The 19,323-nt window shown below is 46.2% G+C and overlaps 1 protein-coding gene across 1 annotated transcript; it reads left to right on the forward strand. All coding sequences in view use genetic code 11, as the record gives it.

The window, feature by feature from the left end:
* Nucleotides 1-1,015: 1,015 nt before the first annotated feature.
* EGR_04045 (Protein split ends) lies at nucleotides 1,016-16,723 on the forward strand (the record flags this gene model as incomplete). Its single annotated transcript, XM_024493294.1, has 13 exons — nucleotides 1,016-1,095; nucleotides 1,168-1,353; nucleotides 1,387-1,500; nucleotides 1,537-2,469; nucleotides 2,510-2,547; nucleotides 2,652-3,063; nucleotides 3,132-3,602; nucleotides 4,250-8,471; nucleotides 8,849-9,403; nucleotides 10,304-10,738; nucleotides 11,734-11,856; nucleotides 12,097-12,348; nucleotides 16,646-16,723. The coding sequence occupies 13 exons, from the start codon at nucleotides 1,016-1,018 to the stop codon at nucleotides 16,721-16,723; spliced, it is 7,899 nt and encodes a 2,632-aa protein (XP_024352208.1).
* Between the last annotated feature and the right edge of the window lie 2,600 nt (nucleotides 16,724-19,323).

The following is a 19,323-nucleotide window of genomic DNA, read 5'->3' on the forward strand; positions in this document are numbered from 1 at the left end:
ACATCAACAAGTAAGCTTATGTAGTTTTCACGCCGACTTAGTCCAAATATGTGAGTGCAAACGTCAGAGTAAAAGACATACGTCGCGCAACATCACAAGAACTTTAAATTATATGCACCACAACGAAACGGAAGACGTCCCCTAGCGGGTGGTAATTTGCTGTAGCCACGAATTACCCTGTTTTCAGAGTATTTGGGGAAAAAGACAATTGATCATTCCCGAGAATTTATCAAGGACCACCACTTTTGTGGATACAATAAACGAAAAGGAAATGCTCCCTGGTTGGACTAGATATGCAGCAAATGCCATCCCATAAACTCCTTTTGTTTGATTGAATTACGATTCGCAACGCCCAATTTACTGTTATTACTTCTTGTACCAAAAATGCCGATGAAATGTGATGGCATGTAATTCCGCTATGGAAAGCAAAATCCCGTACTTGCTTTGGTCACAATATCCAGGCCAAGAACTGCGGCAGGGATAATGAGACATCCGGTTTTGAAAGTTCCTACATTCGTCAATGCCCTCCACACTTTATTTAGCGAAAGAGTATAATCCATAATGTAATTAGTTCTACCGAGGAGCATGTGAAATCGGCTAGAGCCTATCCATTTTCACCGTTTCGTGCGTATTATCGCACTTTTGTGGATGCGCTGTGAAACCTCCACGTAAGCAAGACTCCTGACTAGCACCGTGAGCCAGCAAACAGGGCTCTTCTAGAGGCGCAATTCACGCCCATTCAGAGGTCTGATCAATGTGCTTGTTGCTGTGTTGTGTGTACATTTTGCGCGCTGTCGCACTGACCCTCGATTGGCTAATCACATCGGTGCAACCTAGGCGCTGCCATCGATTAGTTTGTACGTACCAATCACAGGGCGAGATTTCCTCGACAGGCGTTGGCTGGCTATGGGGTGGCAAGACACGCGCTTCGTTTGGTCATTCCGAATTCTGTCTTGCTCTACTCAGCTTGCGCGAAGATTCTGCTAGAATGCTGAGGAACTACTGATAAAAAGGAATGAAAGTAACTCGTTACGTTTGGATTACCAATTTGCCGCCAGCATTTACGGAAGAAGAATTACGAGGAGCTTTAAACAGGTAAGGTGTATCCTGCTTATCATTAGTCTTAATGCTTTTAATGTAAGCTAATGCCTTATTTTATTTCTGCAGCTACGGGAAAATTCAAGGTGTAAAAGTTCTTAGTGACGGAGCTGTTGTTGCTTTTGCTGAGACCAAATCCGCGACGAAAGTTGTCGAGAGTTCCGTAAAACTCCGCAAAAATAGTCTTAAAATGCAATATTGTGAATCTCCTGATGCACTATGCACCGATACGCCTCAACAAAGATGTGATCAACGGTAGGGTGATATTTCATTCCGTTATTGATATAGGTCGGATTCGTTGTCGGATTCGAAGAGTGTGGCTGGTGAAATTGACACTGAGAGTACTTCTTCATCCCCGTGTAGTTCACACAGTTCTTCATCTGCTGCTCATCAGAAAAGGAGGTAGGTGTTTTGCTCACCTAAGGATACACGTGTTAGTTATTCTCCGATTAAACGTGATCACAAGAAAGGTAACAGCGGGTCCCAGGATCGGTCCTCGAAATACGATTCTCGTAGCAACCGTCGCCAGGATGGTCTTCGTGGTCTAAAGATTACGCAATTACCCCTTAGGTCGTCTGATACTAATCTGCGTGAAGGATTATTTCATGAGTACAAGAAGCATGGGAAAATTACTTCTTTGGCCATAAAAGGCACAGGGTCCAGCCGCTTCGCTCATATTACTTTCAAACTCGGTGAGGACGCCGAAAAGGCCTATGAGCATTCCAAGGGCAAAGTGTTCTTCGGTGTGTCAGTCCACGCCGAACTTGTCGACGGTCTTGATATCGAAGACCCGGATCTATGTCCTCCAGAGCACGCCATGGATGAATACCACCCGAAAGCAACAAAAACCCTTTTTGTTGGGAACTTATGTTCTGCGACTATTACTGAGGTGGAGCTGCAGCGTGTTTTTCAGGCCTATGGGGATATAATCGAAATCGATATCAAGACCCAAACAAATCAGCCTGGAACTTCGTATGCTTTTGTTCAGTACACGGACATTAAGAGTGTTGTTCGGGCGCTGAGCGACCAGGAAAGCATAACGGTTTCTGGGAAGCCCGTGAAATTGGGTTTTGGTAAGAGCCAGCCCTCCAACGTCGTTTGGTTGGACAATCTTTCACCCAGTGTTACCGAAACATTCCTTATGCGACAGTTTGGCCGTTATGGACGTTTGAAGGACACCATGGTGGATTTGAAACTTGGTCGTGCGCTTCTCTATTTTGATACAGTTGAGGCAGCACAACGTGCTTTAAACGAAACGCGAAATCGTTCCCTGCTGGGGAGAAAGGTTCAAATTGACTATGCCACTCTGGAGTGCCAGGTCGCGTTCATGGAGAAGTTCGGAACAGTTAGCAATTTCTATGGGAAGTACAGGTATGCTTGAGTTTTGTTTTTTTATCCGCCCTTTCCGTAGGGATAAGTTGCGCGAGATAGTTGAGGCTTACATGCCCTGTGGGAATTTAATGTCTTACCTGGAGGAAAACAGAGGGTATGTTTTTGGAGACGGTTAATACGTTTACTTTTGTTAGACTGTCTGCATTATTGCTTCATTATAGATCTCAAAGTGGATTTAATAGACGAACGAAGGATTTGGCTGCCTTGGTTGGATCAGCTGACCCGTCGAGGTCTAGCAAATATGGATATATTAGATCATCTCATCACTCCAGTTCTCGCAATGGATCACCAGTACGAGGATCTATATATTCAAGGAGTTCGCCTTCTAGGGAATACAGCAATTTACCTGGAGCTAGTTTCCGTAGTAGTGGCAGTGGTTTACTCTCAACTCTCATCGGATTATCTAGTTACAAGCGTCATCCGTGCTCTGGTGACTCACCAAGGGCTTCCTCAACTCGCGATCGTTCAAGGTATTCCCAATGCCGAAAGTCCCTTGCTCCAAATTCACTTGAATGCTCCCGGATGTCGAACGGTGGAGGATCTTATCAACATTCCATGGGGTACAGTAATGATGTTAGTCCACACAGACAGCAACCATGGTCCAACGGCAGGAAATCTCACTACGCCACATCAACTTGCAGTGATTCATCAGTGGAGCCAAAGCAGGATAAAAAGGAATCCCGTTCACATAAGCAGGTCTTAGAGCGTCAAAGAAGAGGTTCAAGTAAGCGGAAGACTTCTCATCGGATCAGTCTTGAGCGTCATCGACACAGGGACGATCCTCCCTCCCCCCAGCCGATTTCTAGTCGTCGACATTTGCGGAACTCAGCTGTGCCCACTCCCGAACTGAGCCAACCTATGAAATCTGGTGAGGGAGGTAGTGATTCTTACAGTGCTACGAGGCGTGTGAGCAAAGGAAAGGCTGCTGAAGTCTCGCGTTCGTTCGGCCATCAACAGAAAACCGTCATGTCCACCTGCTCTTCCAATGGTGAAACACTAACGAAACTGCAGCGGGAACGAATGGAATTGTTGATGAAGTTGTCCATGGTGCAGACGAAGCACAAATTTGAGGTCATAACTTCTGGGTCCTCTACACAGGCGACCTATAGGAGGTATTTAAATATATCTTATCAATATTCTTTTAATGGTGCCTTTAACTCGTTCTTACGATTTTCATCTTTTTTTGGGCATTGGTTAAATCCAATTCTCTTATGGGTTTAATCAGCATTTTGCCACTTCTAATGAGTATTTCCTGATTTTCGATTAGCCTGATTCGTGTGTTAGCCTTAAATGCCTTTTGCTTATTCACTCGTAAGAGTCAGTTGATTGTGCAAGTTTCAGACTGGTTTCATATGGTTGCATTATTTTTCTTTAAGGTCCCACCTTATTACGCTTGTTGGATTCAACAAATTTTACATGTACTTCAATCTGCTTTGTTAAATGAGTTGTGGGCATGTTTAACTTCGCATTCATATTTTCGTCGACCATTGAATTCTGTACGGAGTCATGATCACGACGACTGCCTCGTTTGTGAATGTGGGGCCATTCCGTTGTAACGACTGACTGATGTAGTTGCCTCTGAAGACATGCAAAACTGGCCATGCAACAACCTTATTTAAACTAGTACAGGTGAACTAAATTCAACTCCTTAGGGTAAAGTTGTAATCAGCATGAGCGGTCACAACCAGTATGGAATTCGTACTGTCAAAATGAATTTGGAGTTTGAATTCAGCACTACTGCCCTTCTTTTTGACTTCAGGGTGAACATGAATTCAATCGGTTCCGCCGTACTGCCGGAATCGCAACCTATTCGAATCCCCACTAAAGTAGGGGGCGACTTTGCTGTCTCCGCAAGCTCAGGTAGTGGAGGGCAAAGTAGTAGTAGTGATCCTGGTGATATCATGTTCTCCCCCAACATCGGGCCCCGAGCGTCATCAGACCGGTCATCACCATCCCAAGTCCCACCACCTCCTCCTCCCCCACCTACTCTACCTCCGCCACCACCACCGCCTCCGCCGCTGCCCCTACGACTTTCGTCGGTGGTCGTACCATCACCAGGTCTACCCACTTCCTCTCTACCCTCTTCCTTCGATTCAATCGCCTCACCTCCACCATGGGATACACAGCCAACGACAATAGAGTCCGATTTACCCCTCCTCGCCGCTCGTTTGCGTTCTCCTCTGTTCTGTTTTGATCCTCAGATATTGCCCGTTTCCGCTCCGCCGTTTACCTCAAAACTGGACGAAATTCATCTTTCTTCGCCGAGAATGACCTCTACCAACTCGCAAAGGCTGTCTCAGGACTCTGATTCTGAACAAGCTGTTGACGCGCTGGACTCTTCTCTTGATGAACGAATTCGACGTTTGGATGCGAAACTGCAACATTCGGAGAAAATCCGACCTACCGTGGATTACAGCAAATTCCGCATACGTCGAAAAAGCGATCTAATCACAACAACGGCAACCAATGCTTCCTCTTCACAAGCCTCCGTGCCTATCTCCGCTTCTGTCGTATCGACAGACATCACAATGTCTCCTTTGCGGTTATTCACCAGTCCGACCTCCCCCGATGTGGTTAGTTCGACCACGTCACCGGGCGTAAGACCCACTGATACCTCGGAATTCGTCAAGAGTATGCTTTCTTCAGGTAGATCTTCGACAAAGCTCAGCAATGTGGATTCTATCGTCTCCTCGATTTCTAATCACACGATTTCGCGTCACTTTCATCACTCTTATTCACCACCACCACAACTACCAACACTTCCAGCCCCTCCTTCGCAGCCTCTTCCTGCTCTCCCTGAGAAGTCCACTCTCTTGAGCCCCATCACACGGTCTCCTCTCCATACAGCGTCTCCTACGTGTGGTGGCAGTAGTAGGATGCCTGAGCATCTTTCCGACCTAAAACCACCACCACCGCTACTTCATACAAACGTGCGATCCTCAACACCTCTACACAGCGCTCCCGTAGAAGTCGCTTCTACTCCATCACCCTCTACCACGGCATCTGGTTGTTGTTTGAGCCGTTCTCCGGGTAGAACCATTGGGAGGGCACTACAAAGTCCAGGAATTAGGCCTATTTTGAAGAAGGATAATGTTATCACTGCAACTATCGCCTCAACGCCTAAGTCGGTGTCGCGATCAAAGGAGGTGCAGAACTGTACCCAAATGAAGGATCTCTTCCCCCCACAACCGGCTCGGACTATGCAAATCGTGAAAAAGAAATCCCAACAAGCGGTGTCATCGGAAGCGATCGAAAAAGAATCGATTTTTCCGGCAATTTCCCCTTCTTTGACAAGGCCGCTCTGCAATGGGTCTGTTGGCCATAAGAGATTGTCTGCCCCCTCTGCGCCACACCTCTCGCCCAAGTCACCGAAGATTTCAACTTCAAAATTGAAATCCTGTGAAGCCGGCAAAACGGATTGTTTGTCAAAATCGGCATCTGAAGCGAAGGAGGGAGAAGAAGCTATTTCCCCTAAACCTAAGAAGATGTGTGAAGATTCTCAAATTCCTGTAAAGTCGTCCAAAAGGCAACTTGTTCCCCCACCCACTACTCCTTTTGAGCGTAATAAACTTCACTTCAAGAAACTCGCCAAAGTTCAGGCCACTCCTGGTGACAAAAAATCGCATAGCACCATCCCTACTTCAAATCCTTCTTCAAAATTCCTGAAGTCTCCGGCTGGCCCAGAGTGCCGAACTGCCACTTCGAAGTGTGATTCCTGCACAAAGAAAAGGCGACTAAAGAGGAAGAGACAGGAGAGCGATGAAGAAGATTGGAAGCCCCAGGGTGGTCTAGATTCTATAAAAGTCGAAGACATTGGCACAGATGGAGTGCTTTATGAAACGATGTATGATAAGATCAAGCGCAGGGGTAATAAGGGTTATGTGAATGACCGTCCAGAAGCTAAACCAGAGGCGCTCAAATCTCTGCTCAATTCTAGAAAGCACAAGGTTGGAGGGGATACTAAGGGTGTGGAGCAGACGGCCTACGAATCGGAGAAAAATTTAGATGCTAATGAAGCACAAAATGTTCCAAGTTCAAGGCGACTCAGCAAAAAGCCACCTCATTTGACGCCCGAGTCTTCTGAACCTATGCGTCCTGTAAAGTCGTTTAAAAAATCTCGATTAAAGCGACCTGAAAGCGAGGGTAATTCGAGCTCCGAATCTGATAATCACTTATCAGTTGAGGTGTCGTCAAGTAGGCTAAAGAAGGTTTTGTCTGTGTCACGCAAACGTCGGGTAGTTGGAGACCCCAAGTTTGGTAGTCCATCGACCAAGTCTAGGAAGACTGCTGTGAAACGGCGTGTGGCCCGCAAATTAGTCACACTTTTCTCTAATTCAAGCGACAGTGATTCCGACTGCTCGCCCTCGACCAGAAATCTCCCGAGGGCCTTCTTTCCGGAGCGCCGTCGTTCAACCTCAAGATCTTCGTCAACTTCATCGACTCCTCAGATCAGCCGATCCTGCAGTCCTGCCGTCATCCACGAATGTGGCAGCAGCAACGATAATAAGAACAATGATGATGAGACTGGGGACTCCGAAGAGACTGCAATTGATGCATTACCTCTGCTTGAAAAACAAATAAGTAGTAATGTCGAAAATGAGGAAGAGGAGGTGATAGCGGCTCCGGGGATGGAGGTGTCTTCATCATCACCTCCGGCGTTACCGGCAACCGAAACGTTAAAACCGGATAATCTCACTGTTGTGAAGCAGGAGGAGGACGACGTGGTGGTGGAGGGAGAAAAGGTGGCAAATTCCGAAATCTGCACTGTCGTCAAGCCATCTCGATCATGTGGAGGTGGCCTTATCCTCACCTCCCCCTTAGTGAAACCGGTTGCTGTAACGAAAGCGGAGGAACTGGGTGATTTTGAGGAATCGGGTCTTGCACTACTGTCGTCTGCAGCGGAAGCCGAGGCAATGAAACAAGAGGCAGAGGAGCTGCAAAAACCAGCCCTTTTGTCACCAAAGCCTTCGGTGCAGACCCAACCTCTTACGCTAACTCCCCTTTCCATCATCCCAACACCCGCTTCTGCAAGCCAGCAACACATTACTTTGGTTGTCAACACAATCAGCAACGCTTCATCAACATCTCAAGACCCTGCCTCTACCTCCTCTACTTCTAAGGGGCAACCTACTTTCGTTTTGACACCTACCTTTTCACTCGTCACACCAGTTGCTGTTCCCACCGACAATAAGCAGCTAATTGTTAATCGAACTCCTCTACCCCAATCTATTTCGGATCCACTGCCACAGAACGAGGCGCCTGCCACTAAGCCCTCCTCTTCCAATACGACGGAATTTGTGCAGCATATAATCGAGCAGGTGACACAGCAGAAGAAGGAGGAGAGTTCACAGAGCCAGGAGAAAGTGAAACGAGCTAAAAAGTCGGCTCAGCAGAATAGTTCACATATTTCTACAGTAGCGACGGTGATGGCAACATCGTCGGCCATTCGTTCACTTCCTGGATCCTCGCACAAGCCGTCTCAGGCGGCGTCAGCTTCAGTGCCTTCACCGCTTCAACCGGCCCCAATATCTGTGGACCCTTACGAGCCGAATTTCGACGAGCCAGAAGTTATGGAGCTGGTGCAGGCACCGAACAAAGATACTGTGGCTGAAGTAATAAACTCTGTGGTACATGGGGAATTCGAGCAAAAGGACTATGTGCAGCGTTTGGTGAACGGAACACGAGTGCCCCTCTCTGGACATAATTCCATAAGGGTCACTACAAGTGAGGTGGTGGCGCCGGTAGTGGCCTCCGCTAGACCGGCGCTTAATTCTACATCACGAATTAGTCCATTGCCACCACCGCAGGAGTTGTTGGCGGCTTCGCAACAGCCTGTCGGAATTGCTTCAAATTCATTGTCATCACCAAAGTCGTCGCCATCAGCTTTGTCGAATGTCTTGGATGTGGCACCGGTAACAGGTTTTGCCGAAGATCCCAGATTCCTGTCGAGAACTATTCAAACACCGTCTACTATTGTTGTGGTGGGTCTTTTTCTGTTGCACTTAAACTCTGAGGGTTGTTTTTAATCTCTCTTGGTGTGGTCTTGGAATGATCTATGCAGACAGCTGGATGCCTAAGGTGTATTTGATGTTGCCGTCAACCTAAGTATCCTTTTTGACAGTCGTATGTGCTTTTCACAACTCTTGTTTGTGGTTGTTTTCTAAAGCAATTTGACAACGCCTAAGGATAGTTTGTAACTGAATCGACTTGTTGGCTAGGCAAGGGCAAAAAAGAAAAGCAGAAACGATCTGTGTTCTACTTTCACCACATCATGCTAGGAACATTTTTACACAGCAGTTCACGTGACACTGACGCACCGCCATCATTCCTACTTCAGTGTATTTGATCTGCATTTCAGACATCACCCGAACCACCACAGGTACAACAGCAACCACCCCAGCAATTGGTGGAGCCTTCACCCCTTAGTGAACGGTCGTCTATCCCCACAAACATCCTCAGTCCATTGCAAGTCTTCACTTTGATGGCCCCAGCAAATGCCAAATCTTCTGAGGCAGTACCTCAACAGATCTCCCCGCAGACACAACCGCAGTTGCAAGAAATTGCTGCCTGTCTGGCCAAGAATTACTTCACTCTGCTTAGTCAAGCACCACCGCCACAGGCTTTCGTGGATGCCGTCGACTCAGCGAACAAAAACTCACCGAACTCGGTGCATCCAGCCGCCCCACCATCGTCAACTACACCACAAAAAACCGCAGAGTTCTACGCTGCTGCCACCATGGCTGCGATGGCCGCTATGTCGCCCTCGCCCTCTGAGGCAGCTGCGGCGGCGGCGGCAGCAGCAGCAGCAGTGGCGGTTGCTGCTTCTTCCCCCAAGCATCCAGCTCATTTCTCGCCTCAGCTGCAACCTCTGCCTGCCAATTTTTGGTGGCTGGACCCTCAGTTCCTTGAGGATGTGAGCCTCCATTTCAAACTCCATTCTCTAACCAGAATTCATTAGATGATATTACCTCCTCCTATCTTGCATTACTTTTGGTGGTACCTTCTCTCACTAGTTACTTCTAATTATTAAAGCTGCTGGTGTAAGGTATGAATTGTGCTAAACATCATTGCTCGTGTTGTTTTTTTAACGAGCCCATGGTATTACTATTTGATCTCATGCCGCTGCTGTTTTGGAGTGATGGCATCCCCTGGAAAACTGAGGCCTTTTAGTTGTTGCCACAGCCTACCATGTTGTCCAGTTCTAGATCGGAATGGAGGTCAGTGAACGTTTGCGCTACTACCCGTGTGCGACACCTTTTGCTTGTGTTACTGGATTAGTTATTTAAAACAAAACTTTTTCTCATTATAATTTTATCGAATTTAGCATATAGCTGTTTTTGTGTAAGGTTATCGCAGATTGTTAAAAAAGAAGCAATTTATGAGTGCAGTTGAAGGACTAAAAGCTTAGCATTTTCAAATACTTTTGTGCGTGATTGTTAGTGTTGATGTGGACGATTTCCAGTAAAATAATTACATCATATAAAAAGAATGTCACCCGTTGAACATTCAACGAAGATAGTTTTTATTCGGTTCATTTTGTGTTTCGATTTCGACAGGCTCGTAATATAGGCGTGTAATAATAGTTTCCACGACTTCAACAATGTTTCCAAACCGTTGTTTCTATTTCGATTCTGCAGATGATACACGGATTTTTTAGGCATTTTCTCTGAATGAGTTAACATTTTTTAACGGTCACTATAGGTTTTCTTGCAAAACTACCATTTACTCTCAGGCAAGTGTAATTGATATTTGGCCTCTCGGCTTTTTGCGGTGAGAGCATGTAACGGATTTCCTTCATGTTTTTTTTCCTCAGAAGCTGCAGTTGGTGTGGCGAGGTTGCATGTCCTTGAAGAACGAGCGGGCGTCAGTGCGAATGCTCTACCTGGCGGGCAACCAGGACTTGATTCGAACCTGCTTGCAACTGATGACGGCGGTGAGCGACGAAACAGGTGGGGCGGCCTGGGCGTTGCGGATAGCCCAGCGGATGCGGTTAGGGAACTCGCAGCTAGAGGCGGTACAGTGGAAGTTGCGCGAGCCTGCCAACTACTGCATGTGCCTGGCTCTCGCTGCGGGCTCTCCGCCACCCCCACCCTCCACCAACACTGCCCCCACCACTGCTACCATTTCACAACGGGCCTATATGGAAGATAGCTACTTCGCCCAGCAGAACATGATCTTGCAAAATGTCATCACTTACTTGCAGGACAAAACGGCTGCTGGCATTATCAGCTGTCCCTCTTCCCAAGAGGTGAGTTTGTTTATCCATCCCATGGTGCTAGTTTTGCCGGTGTTCAATCCAGCCACAAGAACCATCGGTTGACCTCGCATTATCAGGCTTTTAATTAAGCGGGCCAACCAGTTGAGTATGTCCGCGGGCTGACGTGCTTATTTAAGGTCATCCACCCTTTTGCAGTCTTGGCCACCGGCCACTTTAATCACGCCAATCGGCTGGTGAAATTTTGGTTTTTTTTTTCAATCCGCCAAAGGGGCTTGATGGACCAAAACCGAGATTACCAGTTAAAAACGGTGGCATATTAGACCGGTGGTGGAATATTAAAGAGGGAAAATAACCTCCAAATTTTGTTCTCGGCTTACTTGCTTAGCATGGTGAAATGCAATTACTAATTTCATGACATCACGGCATTTTCTTCGGCAATTATTTTTTTTCAAAAAAGAATAAAGTTGCAACAATGCTTGAAAAGTTGTTGAAGGTTTTCGTGAATTAAACTAGCCAGTCCTTCCATCGGTCACAAGTGTAATAGCTGTTTCACCGTCTCAGGGATGCTCACGATTTCGTTACATTGTGATGAATTTTGTTTTGCAATGATAGCCGTCGAAATGCCGCTTCTAATATGGAATTGCATTTAACACAGCTCATGAAGCTGTATGCTCCTAACCCTGCAAATGCTAAACGTACACTCGCATTCAAATAACCGACCTCTTGTGAGGGTATTACCCGGAGGTCATTGCATAATTGGCATCACACTCTTCGATCACGCACTGTTGCTCTTTTCGTCACCGGTCTCGTAATGACGACTCGTTTCTACGGTGTGATAAACCTATACAGCGGGCTCTATGGACATGTGTGCATTTTTGGAGTGAAGCCGCTGTGAAATATGGACTCTGAGTGATAACATAAAAACTTTTTCTTGCCTTTTTTATGTGCCCAAAGGTATTGCCTACCCTGTATCTCTGTCATCCGGCGTGGCCCATTGTGATGCATATTTCTTTCCCTGTTTGCAGAACCCCTTTGTGATGCACATCTTCCCGCCGTGTGATTTCACAACTGCTCAGTTGCGATGTCTCTCGCCAGAGCTGCAACAGACCCTGACGCAGAGTGCAATACCCTTTATGCTTATTGTTGTCGTGTAGAGAGATGCAGAGGAAAGAAGAGGAAGGAAAGAAGGAGGCAATCCTCGATTTGTGTCTATCCGTCCATCCCGGACCCGCTCATTCATTCATCTATCCATCCATCCAGGCGAGTCGCGCAGCCGCCCCCTTTCTCCTCCGCAGCATGCGAGAGAAGTGCGAACTGCATTCGCACATGCATCTACCCACATACACGTGCACACCATACTAACGTGCGTGCGTGTGTATGGCGGCTAGCCTGCACGTATCTGCGCGCTTACGTGCGCGCATTTGCGTACACCGTCTGTTTATCGATCGCGAGTCTCATTGGCTGACGGGGTCCGTGACCTTGCCGTGTGGGTACGCGTAATCGTGTTTTGCGTGCGCGACCGTGGCAACGAGTCAATATATGTGCGTGAGCGCGCTTCCAGCGTTGCCGTGACTACCGCTACCAACGCAAGCAGAAGGCTGCGGAGACGGGATCGGCGCTTCGCACCAACTGTCGTGCAAGTTTTAGTGTTGAGAAATCCGACAGTTCTTTAATTTTAAACAAAAACACTCGACAGCCATTCATTCACACGTGCAGGGGCAATTCCTGCTCCCCCTCCGTTCTCCCCTTCCCTTTTTGGCAGCAGTAATTGATGTAATGATATAATGTTCAGTGAATGTGTACATAGATTTTGCCCTTGTGGATGTCTCCCTAGTAAATAATACTCCGTTTTAAATATGTATATAATAAAAGTGTGTTATTTGTGGATAGAGAATGTCCTCCTGTTCTTCCTTTTATTAGTGTTTCATCGTAGTTCCGTTTTCAATTAGCGTTGTTTGCCTGGACCACTTTTCAGAAGTTACTTGTCGTCTCTTGTTACTTCCAGCAAGATGCTGTACCCAACATTGTTGGTCCTGGCTAAAAGGACGGAGTTAGTGCATGCCACCCTCTCTTTGTGCGGTTTCCCAGGGCAGACTTTATCCACGCGGATGGATGATAAGTTTGCACAGGGTCAAGTAAGGCCGTACTGCTTCCCGGTCATGCGCTTCGGCTTTTACCTTTCTTCACAAATTAGGGCGGCTGCATCTAAGTTGTACCCGTTGCAGTGGGGGATCACCTTTTTGAAATGTTACTTGCTTTTAAGGAAATCGTCTGTGCACTTGGGGCCCTGGTACTATTTCGCCTCCGTGACAGCTGACGTTGGGGCGGTTGGTGCTATAGCGCTCACGACCCCCGTAATGAGTGCCGTTTCGGGGGTTTTCCAGATGCTGGTGTGAATGTGCTTTTATCAAACGACAGGAGTCGTGGGGAAGAATTTCGGGTCTCGATGGGTAGATTACTTCCCATGGTTTAAATGCTGCCTGCTCTGGTGATTGCCCCAATGTTCGATTGTTTGTTAACTTTGTATGGCCTCGCAGCACCCACTCGTTTAATGTGCCCTTGGGGTGGTTTTGCACTTATTTGTGAGTTGGGAGGAATTGACCCAAATTACAACAAAGCAAAGCCTACAAACTGTGAATGCGATGCATCTCAAAGGACGCATTTGTGCCCGGAGTTGTGCATTCCCCCCGTAAACCGACGAAGTTGTTTGGAGGGTGAAGATTGCCGTGCGATGGGTAGGGAAAAAGGAAAATTACCTAAGGATAAGGCGGCTAATGAAAAGCGTGGAATTATTTTAATGTGGGTTTCATTACACCTTCAGAAATTACCTGTCTGAGGGATATTCTCGTGCCCAAATAGAGAAATTGAGTTTTCACTTTAGCCACGCGACGCATGTGCGACAAGAAGTTCAAGTTCCTCTTTTCTCATTGAGAGAAGCCAAACTAGCTTGTGTAGCACACGAACGCCTTGTCCCGTTTTGTCTCAGTGGTTAAGACAAGTAACTAGAGAGTGTCCTATAACCCCATTCTAAAACACAGAGGTTTTGGAGACTCGGGAATCAGGGCAGATACAAACGCACGAGCAATTTCTCTTCCCCTCTCCCCTGGTTTGTTTCACTTGGTGACGCCCACTGGAAAAAAAGGTGGGAGGTGTACTCCTGCTCCTGGTGTCACCTCGTAACTATCAACATTCTTGTAACAAATCGCGAATTATTATAAGTGGGGAAATTTTACCATAAAATGGTGATAGGCAATTAATTTGCACATCTATGTTGTTTCCTACCCATCATAAGCACAACCTGCCAAAAGGTTTTTGGGACTATGATACTGCCCCTCCGCCAGCAACGAGTGCTGATTGTTTTAAACCACGTTGGATACTGTTGTTAAAGCTGTAGCCTATTTTAGAAAAATTGGAATGCTTTGACTGTCTATTTAACTGCTCATTTCAGTTACGCGGGTACTGAGGGCTCCATGCTTGTGCTTCTGCCTAACGACCCGGCCTCCGGGGCGTGCCAGTAGCCCTCAAGCCCTACTGTTCACATTCTGCCCGAGCGGTATGCCTCCTCGCGTTTTCAGGGAAGTCTCAGACTGCTGCACTAGATTTTATGATCATGAAAGTAAATAAATGCTCGCAAACATGTATTTGGTGCACGGCTATACCAATGCAAAGCACTTGTAGCGCTCTGGGCCCTGCTTAAAGACGAAAGAAGTCATAATCTTCAGAGGTCAATCGCGTCGGTACCGTACTGTGGGATTAAAACCTATCTTATTAACGGGCAACACCTTAAATAACCAACTCAATGTCATCCCCATGCGCTATTAACTGCAAATTGCGGAAGAAGTAAAGAGGTGGAATGAGCACTCATCAATATTTAATCCACAGAAATTTACAAAACAGCCTGCCCAAACCTTTTAGATACTAGTTGTAAATTTTTCTTCTACATTCGTGTAGCTTATTACGGTTTCTTGGATGAGTCTGTACCATCCCAGGTCCTTCCTGCAGACAAAAGGTGTAATCCCCAAAGGGGACTTAGAGGGACTATTGACATGGTTTGGAGGCCATACTGTCCAGTAGAAGCCAAATAGCGCAGACTTGACCTCCCACGGAACCACAACGGCCGTTGAACTAGCACTTAGAGTATTACACAGCAATTCGTCACCTCTTTTGAGATGCGTCTCCCACGCACTCCTTGGTCAACCTTCCGCATCGGACATCACGACGTAGTCGGTGTTGTGAGGAGAAACATCCACGAACCAAACGCACCAGACTGTAACTTCACTGATCCCTCTTGACAACTCCATTGCATCTGGAGTTTCATCGAGTTAGGAAACTATCCTGGAGGAAGGGAGAGTGTACTGAATCACTGACTGACATCCAGAGTTATTTCATAATAGACGGAGCTTAAAGCAGTATCGTGGGGATGAAATTTTGCGCCTGTTCCTCCTTGTCACTTTGCTCTCACTTCAATGCTGTCCAGTCACATCCATCTGGGTTCTATCCACCTCGTAGAGAGGCGGAGGAGGTATTGAGAGTTCACTCAGTTGACAACTTCATGCAGGCACCGCAGACAACTCTGTAGCGAACTTTTTCAGATGGTCCACGGGCGACATCGCTAACTGCAGTTGTTAATAGCACTCCTGCAGAACACGGAACTGGGATGGTTGGGGAAGGTGGACGTCAATTCCATTTCTTCTATTAGGGAGTGTGAGACATTCTCCCAGCCACAGTTACATGCCCTTCATCCATCCTTTAGGATGGAGTTCGCTTGCCGCTGCCACCAATGGAGCGCCCACAGATTTGCCTAATGTCAAAAGAAGTCATTATGCTAAGACAGTAAATGGGATGTCGACGTAAAGGAGGGTTGAGGGGCTACTGGTATGGTCTGGAGACTGTACCGTTCAGAGGAACTCTAATGGAGGAGTCGATAGTGCCACCTTGAAAAAAAGGAAGAGTGGTCCAAACGATCGAGGTGTTAGAGACTCAGGAGGATTGAGGGATGTGTTCCAAAGTGAATGCCGGCTCCTCGAAACCCCTGCTGTAAATTATTGAGTAGATTGTAATGCTCTTCCACGTAGTAATGTTGGCGTGCTACACTCTTCTTTGTCCACACTGCTACAGTGCTGAGGTGGGTTTGCACCAGACAATGGATATTGGACACAGCCCACTATGCACGAGGGCCATCAACGAGTAAAAAGTGATGCGCCCTCAAACGAGAATAATAAAGCACACAGCGGTGATTCAGTGGTACAACTGTGCGGACAACTGTGCTGTCCACCAGACAAAAGTACAATTCGACAACGATTTCCTCTTGAAGGGCGCCAACAACTGTGCAAAGATGCGGTGCTGGAAGTTGGCGATAACCGCCAACTAGCATTTCTGCGGAATATACGATTCCACCTGTCTGTGTGAGTGAAAGTGTGTGCAGCCCCCACAAGGGGGGATCTGTAAATAGGTTCACCCCAAAATAACGCCACCTCACACAGAGGAATGAGTGTGATGAAGCATTGAGTGAGGAGCATGGAGAGTAGATAAAACTTGTTTACCATTCAGGCAAACAGTTAAATGAGTGGAAGTTAGGTGGTAGAGCCGTGAATTTGTAAAGCCGCAGTTGTGCCATTTACGTGTTAGTTGATGTAACGGAAGTAATGAAGGATATGTAGCAAACAATGTGGTGTATTCACTGTTTGCGTATACCTAGAATTGCAACATTCTACTACTGTTCTTATTAGAATGTAATTTCTTGATTTTTTGTGTTTCCCTTCGCTTAAATTTTGCGGGCCTCTGAGGCGCCCCCTTTTTGCCTCCACCGGACGTCCTGGCTGCCGAGCCGTCAGTCACCCACTTCCCAGTCCTTCTCTACGTTAGCAGTACGTATCCTACTTTGGTATTATTACTTCTTTAGTCTTCTAAAACTGATTATGTATTGTTGACCTCCAGAAGAACTGGTGCGGGGAGGACTGCCCGCATGGCCTAGAGGCCAGTCCGCCCGGCGGACGTACAGTGGCGGCGCCCTAATTATCCCGTTACCAAAACCAAGAACTAAACAAACAATTAAGGGGTCACGCTAGAGGTTTCACTACTTGTTTAAAGCATAACCCACCCAGTCTCCTGACGATAACTTGACTAACTCTAAGGCACAGTGATTAATCATGGGTTAAAGTGTCTCCACAACATAAAGCAATTCGTGGATTATAAATCAAAGTGTAGAGCTAAAACACACACATGATTCAGCACTTTTGCAGCTTTTGAAACCACTTGCTGAGGCGATATCACTCATTTTTTTATTGCTCGAAGTCAGGAGTGGGAAAAAAACCAATTTTGCCACCTGAAATTGAAATCCTACCGACTTAAATGCATAAAATTTACCTTTCGCAGTGGTCACCATTCCCCATTCCTTGAAGAGCAATCAGTTAACTTAGAGTAAATTGCACAAAGTCTTCACTAGTTGCCCCAAAATATGCGCCGCACGGCCATTGAAGTAGAATAAGGCAGCGTTTGACTTTAACCGATGTGAGCAGGTGCCCTACTCCCATCCATAGGCTTGAATTGTTTTGTCAGAAAAGGGCTGGATTATGTTGAAAAATCTTGGGCTTTCTAGAGCCTCTAATCTTGCCTGAGGATAAAAGAAGTCACAATACTTGGACCGATCGTATGTCGCCAACGTATAGAGGGGCTGGAGGGGCGCTACTCACCTCGTCTGGAGGCCACGTCGCCCAGCGGAGGTACAAAGGCGGGACCTCAAGTACCCGGAAACCAAAACGAAGGGTTAGACAATAACCAAAGTATTACTGGTTTCATTAAGGTAATTTTTTAAATTTTTCATGTGGAATTGATTAAATTACGTAAAATTACGCGTGTAAAGTGGTACAGTCTCGATGAGATAAAAGGAATTTCGTGCAGCACAGAATTTTGAACTCTGCGTAGAGGAGAGATGACTAGGCCGTGTGTGTATGTGCATCAATTCGTGCGCAAAGAGGAGCCTCGTCGAAGCGTCATTTTGAAGTTGACCTAGTTCGCAACCTCTTGCTAGGTTAGTCAGCGTCTACCAACTAGGTCTCCAATTTCTCATACATACACACACATGCACACACACGCAAACGACAGGCACATCTGATTCAAAAAAGAGCTTCGCATGCAGGCTGGCGGCGTCTTCACTCGCAAGCTTAGAAAAAAAATGTGAAAAAAGGAACTTTCATTACAGGATAATCCCTTTACCCATTTTGTGTGTCTGGTGAAATTTTACCAGCAAGCCCACCAATGAGAGTTGTTTTACGCAACTCCACCCCCACCGGCTTTTTGTCAGTTAAGATCAATATTTTATCGACCGGTTTTTAGGTTGAGTGGCTTTCGGCGCCGCAGCTGAATCATACTCCTAATTTCACCAATCTGGAAATTAATGCCTCTAGTCTGATTATAAACCGATTATTTGATTGTGCACAGATTAATCAAAAGGACCAAACGCGTAATTTGTCGAATTGCCTACGCAAGTACACTTTTCAATTATTGAAATTAAACCTTTTCCCTTAGTCATTTACCATACCTATCTAGTTCATTAGGTAGACTTGGAATAAGAACAGTAACAACTGGAAATACTTGTTCTTTTTTTTCCTCCAAAATTACCTTCACTTTAACCTTTACCAAAATGAATTTGAAGCGATAAAACTACCCTATCACGCCATTTTCTGTGAAAGTTGGACTACATAATCAACATTAGTTGTTCACCAAACGCTCCCAGTTTATCATAAATTTATACATAGATTCTTATTTTGTCTTGTTCCCGGGCATTTTGCTACCTGACATTTCTCTCTACAACTCGGTTATAAATTCAAGCATACATACATAGAAGAAGAGAAAGTGTATGGCGAATTTGGAGTAAAACAGGCAGTTTTGTAGTTGACAAAAATTGTCAACATTAAGTTATCGCGTATAACCCATTTTCCAGAACTGTTTGGAGTGTTCACAAAAAACGAGTAAAAATTGGTTGAGTCTTTCCTGAAGACGAAAAAAGTCATAATACTAGGAAAGGAAATGCATTGCCGACGCACAGAAAAGCTGGGAAGAAGGCCACGTCGGCCACCGGAAGCATGATCTCGGAGCCTTAAGTATTCGCATAACCAAAATGCAGCGTCAAACAAGCAATCAAAGTATTTCAGCTATTTCATGTGTGTCAGAAAGAATATTGCAGGTTGTTTGTTGATGCGTAGCACCCACGACTTCCCTGAAGACAAAGGAATACCTAACATCCGAACGGACTATGCATTACCGATCTGCAGAAGGGCTTGGGGCGCTACTCCCATGGCCCAGAGGCCATGCCACCCAGCAGAGGTACAAATGGCGGTGCCTTAAGTGATCCTTTACCAAAACCGTGATTTATCTAAGCAAGTAAAGCACAACTGTTATCGCAGTACCGATTACATCGATCATCGAAAGTCATAACGTCTTTATTTAAAGGTGCCAAAGGTCACAGAATGCTCATGAACACCAATGCTGGTAAATTAATAACAATAATTTCTCAACGAAATCGAAAGGGGAATATTTTATTAATAAGTGGTTATGAGGCAACTTACGAGTCCACTCTAATCCCTACCTGTGCCTGTGTTCATGTCACTGCAGCG

Source organism: Echinococcus granulosus (genome assembly GCF_000524195.1).
Source record: "Echinococcus granulosus chromosome Unknown EG_S00024, whole genome shotgun sequence".
NCBI lineage: Eukaryota > Metazoa > Platyhelminthes > Cestoda > Cyclophyllidea > Taeniidae > Echinococcus > Echinococcus granulosus.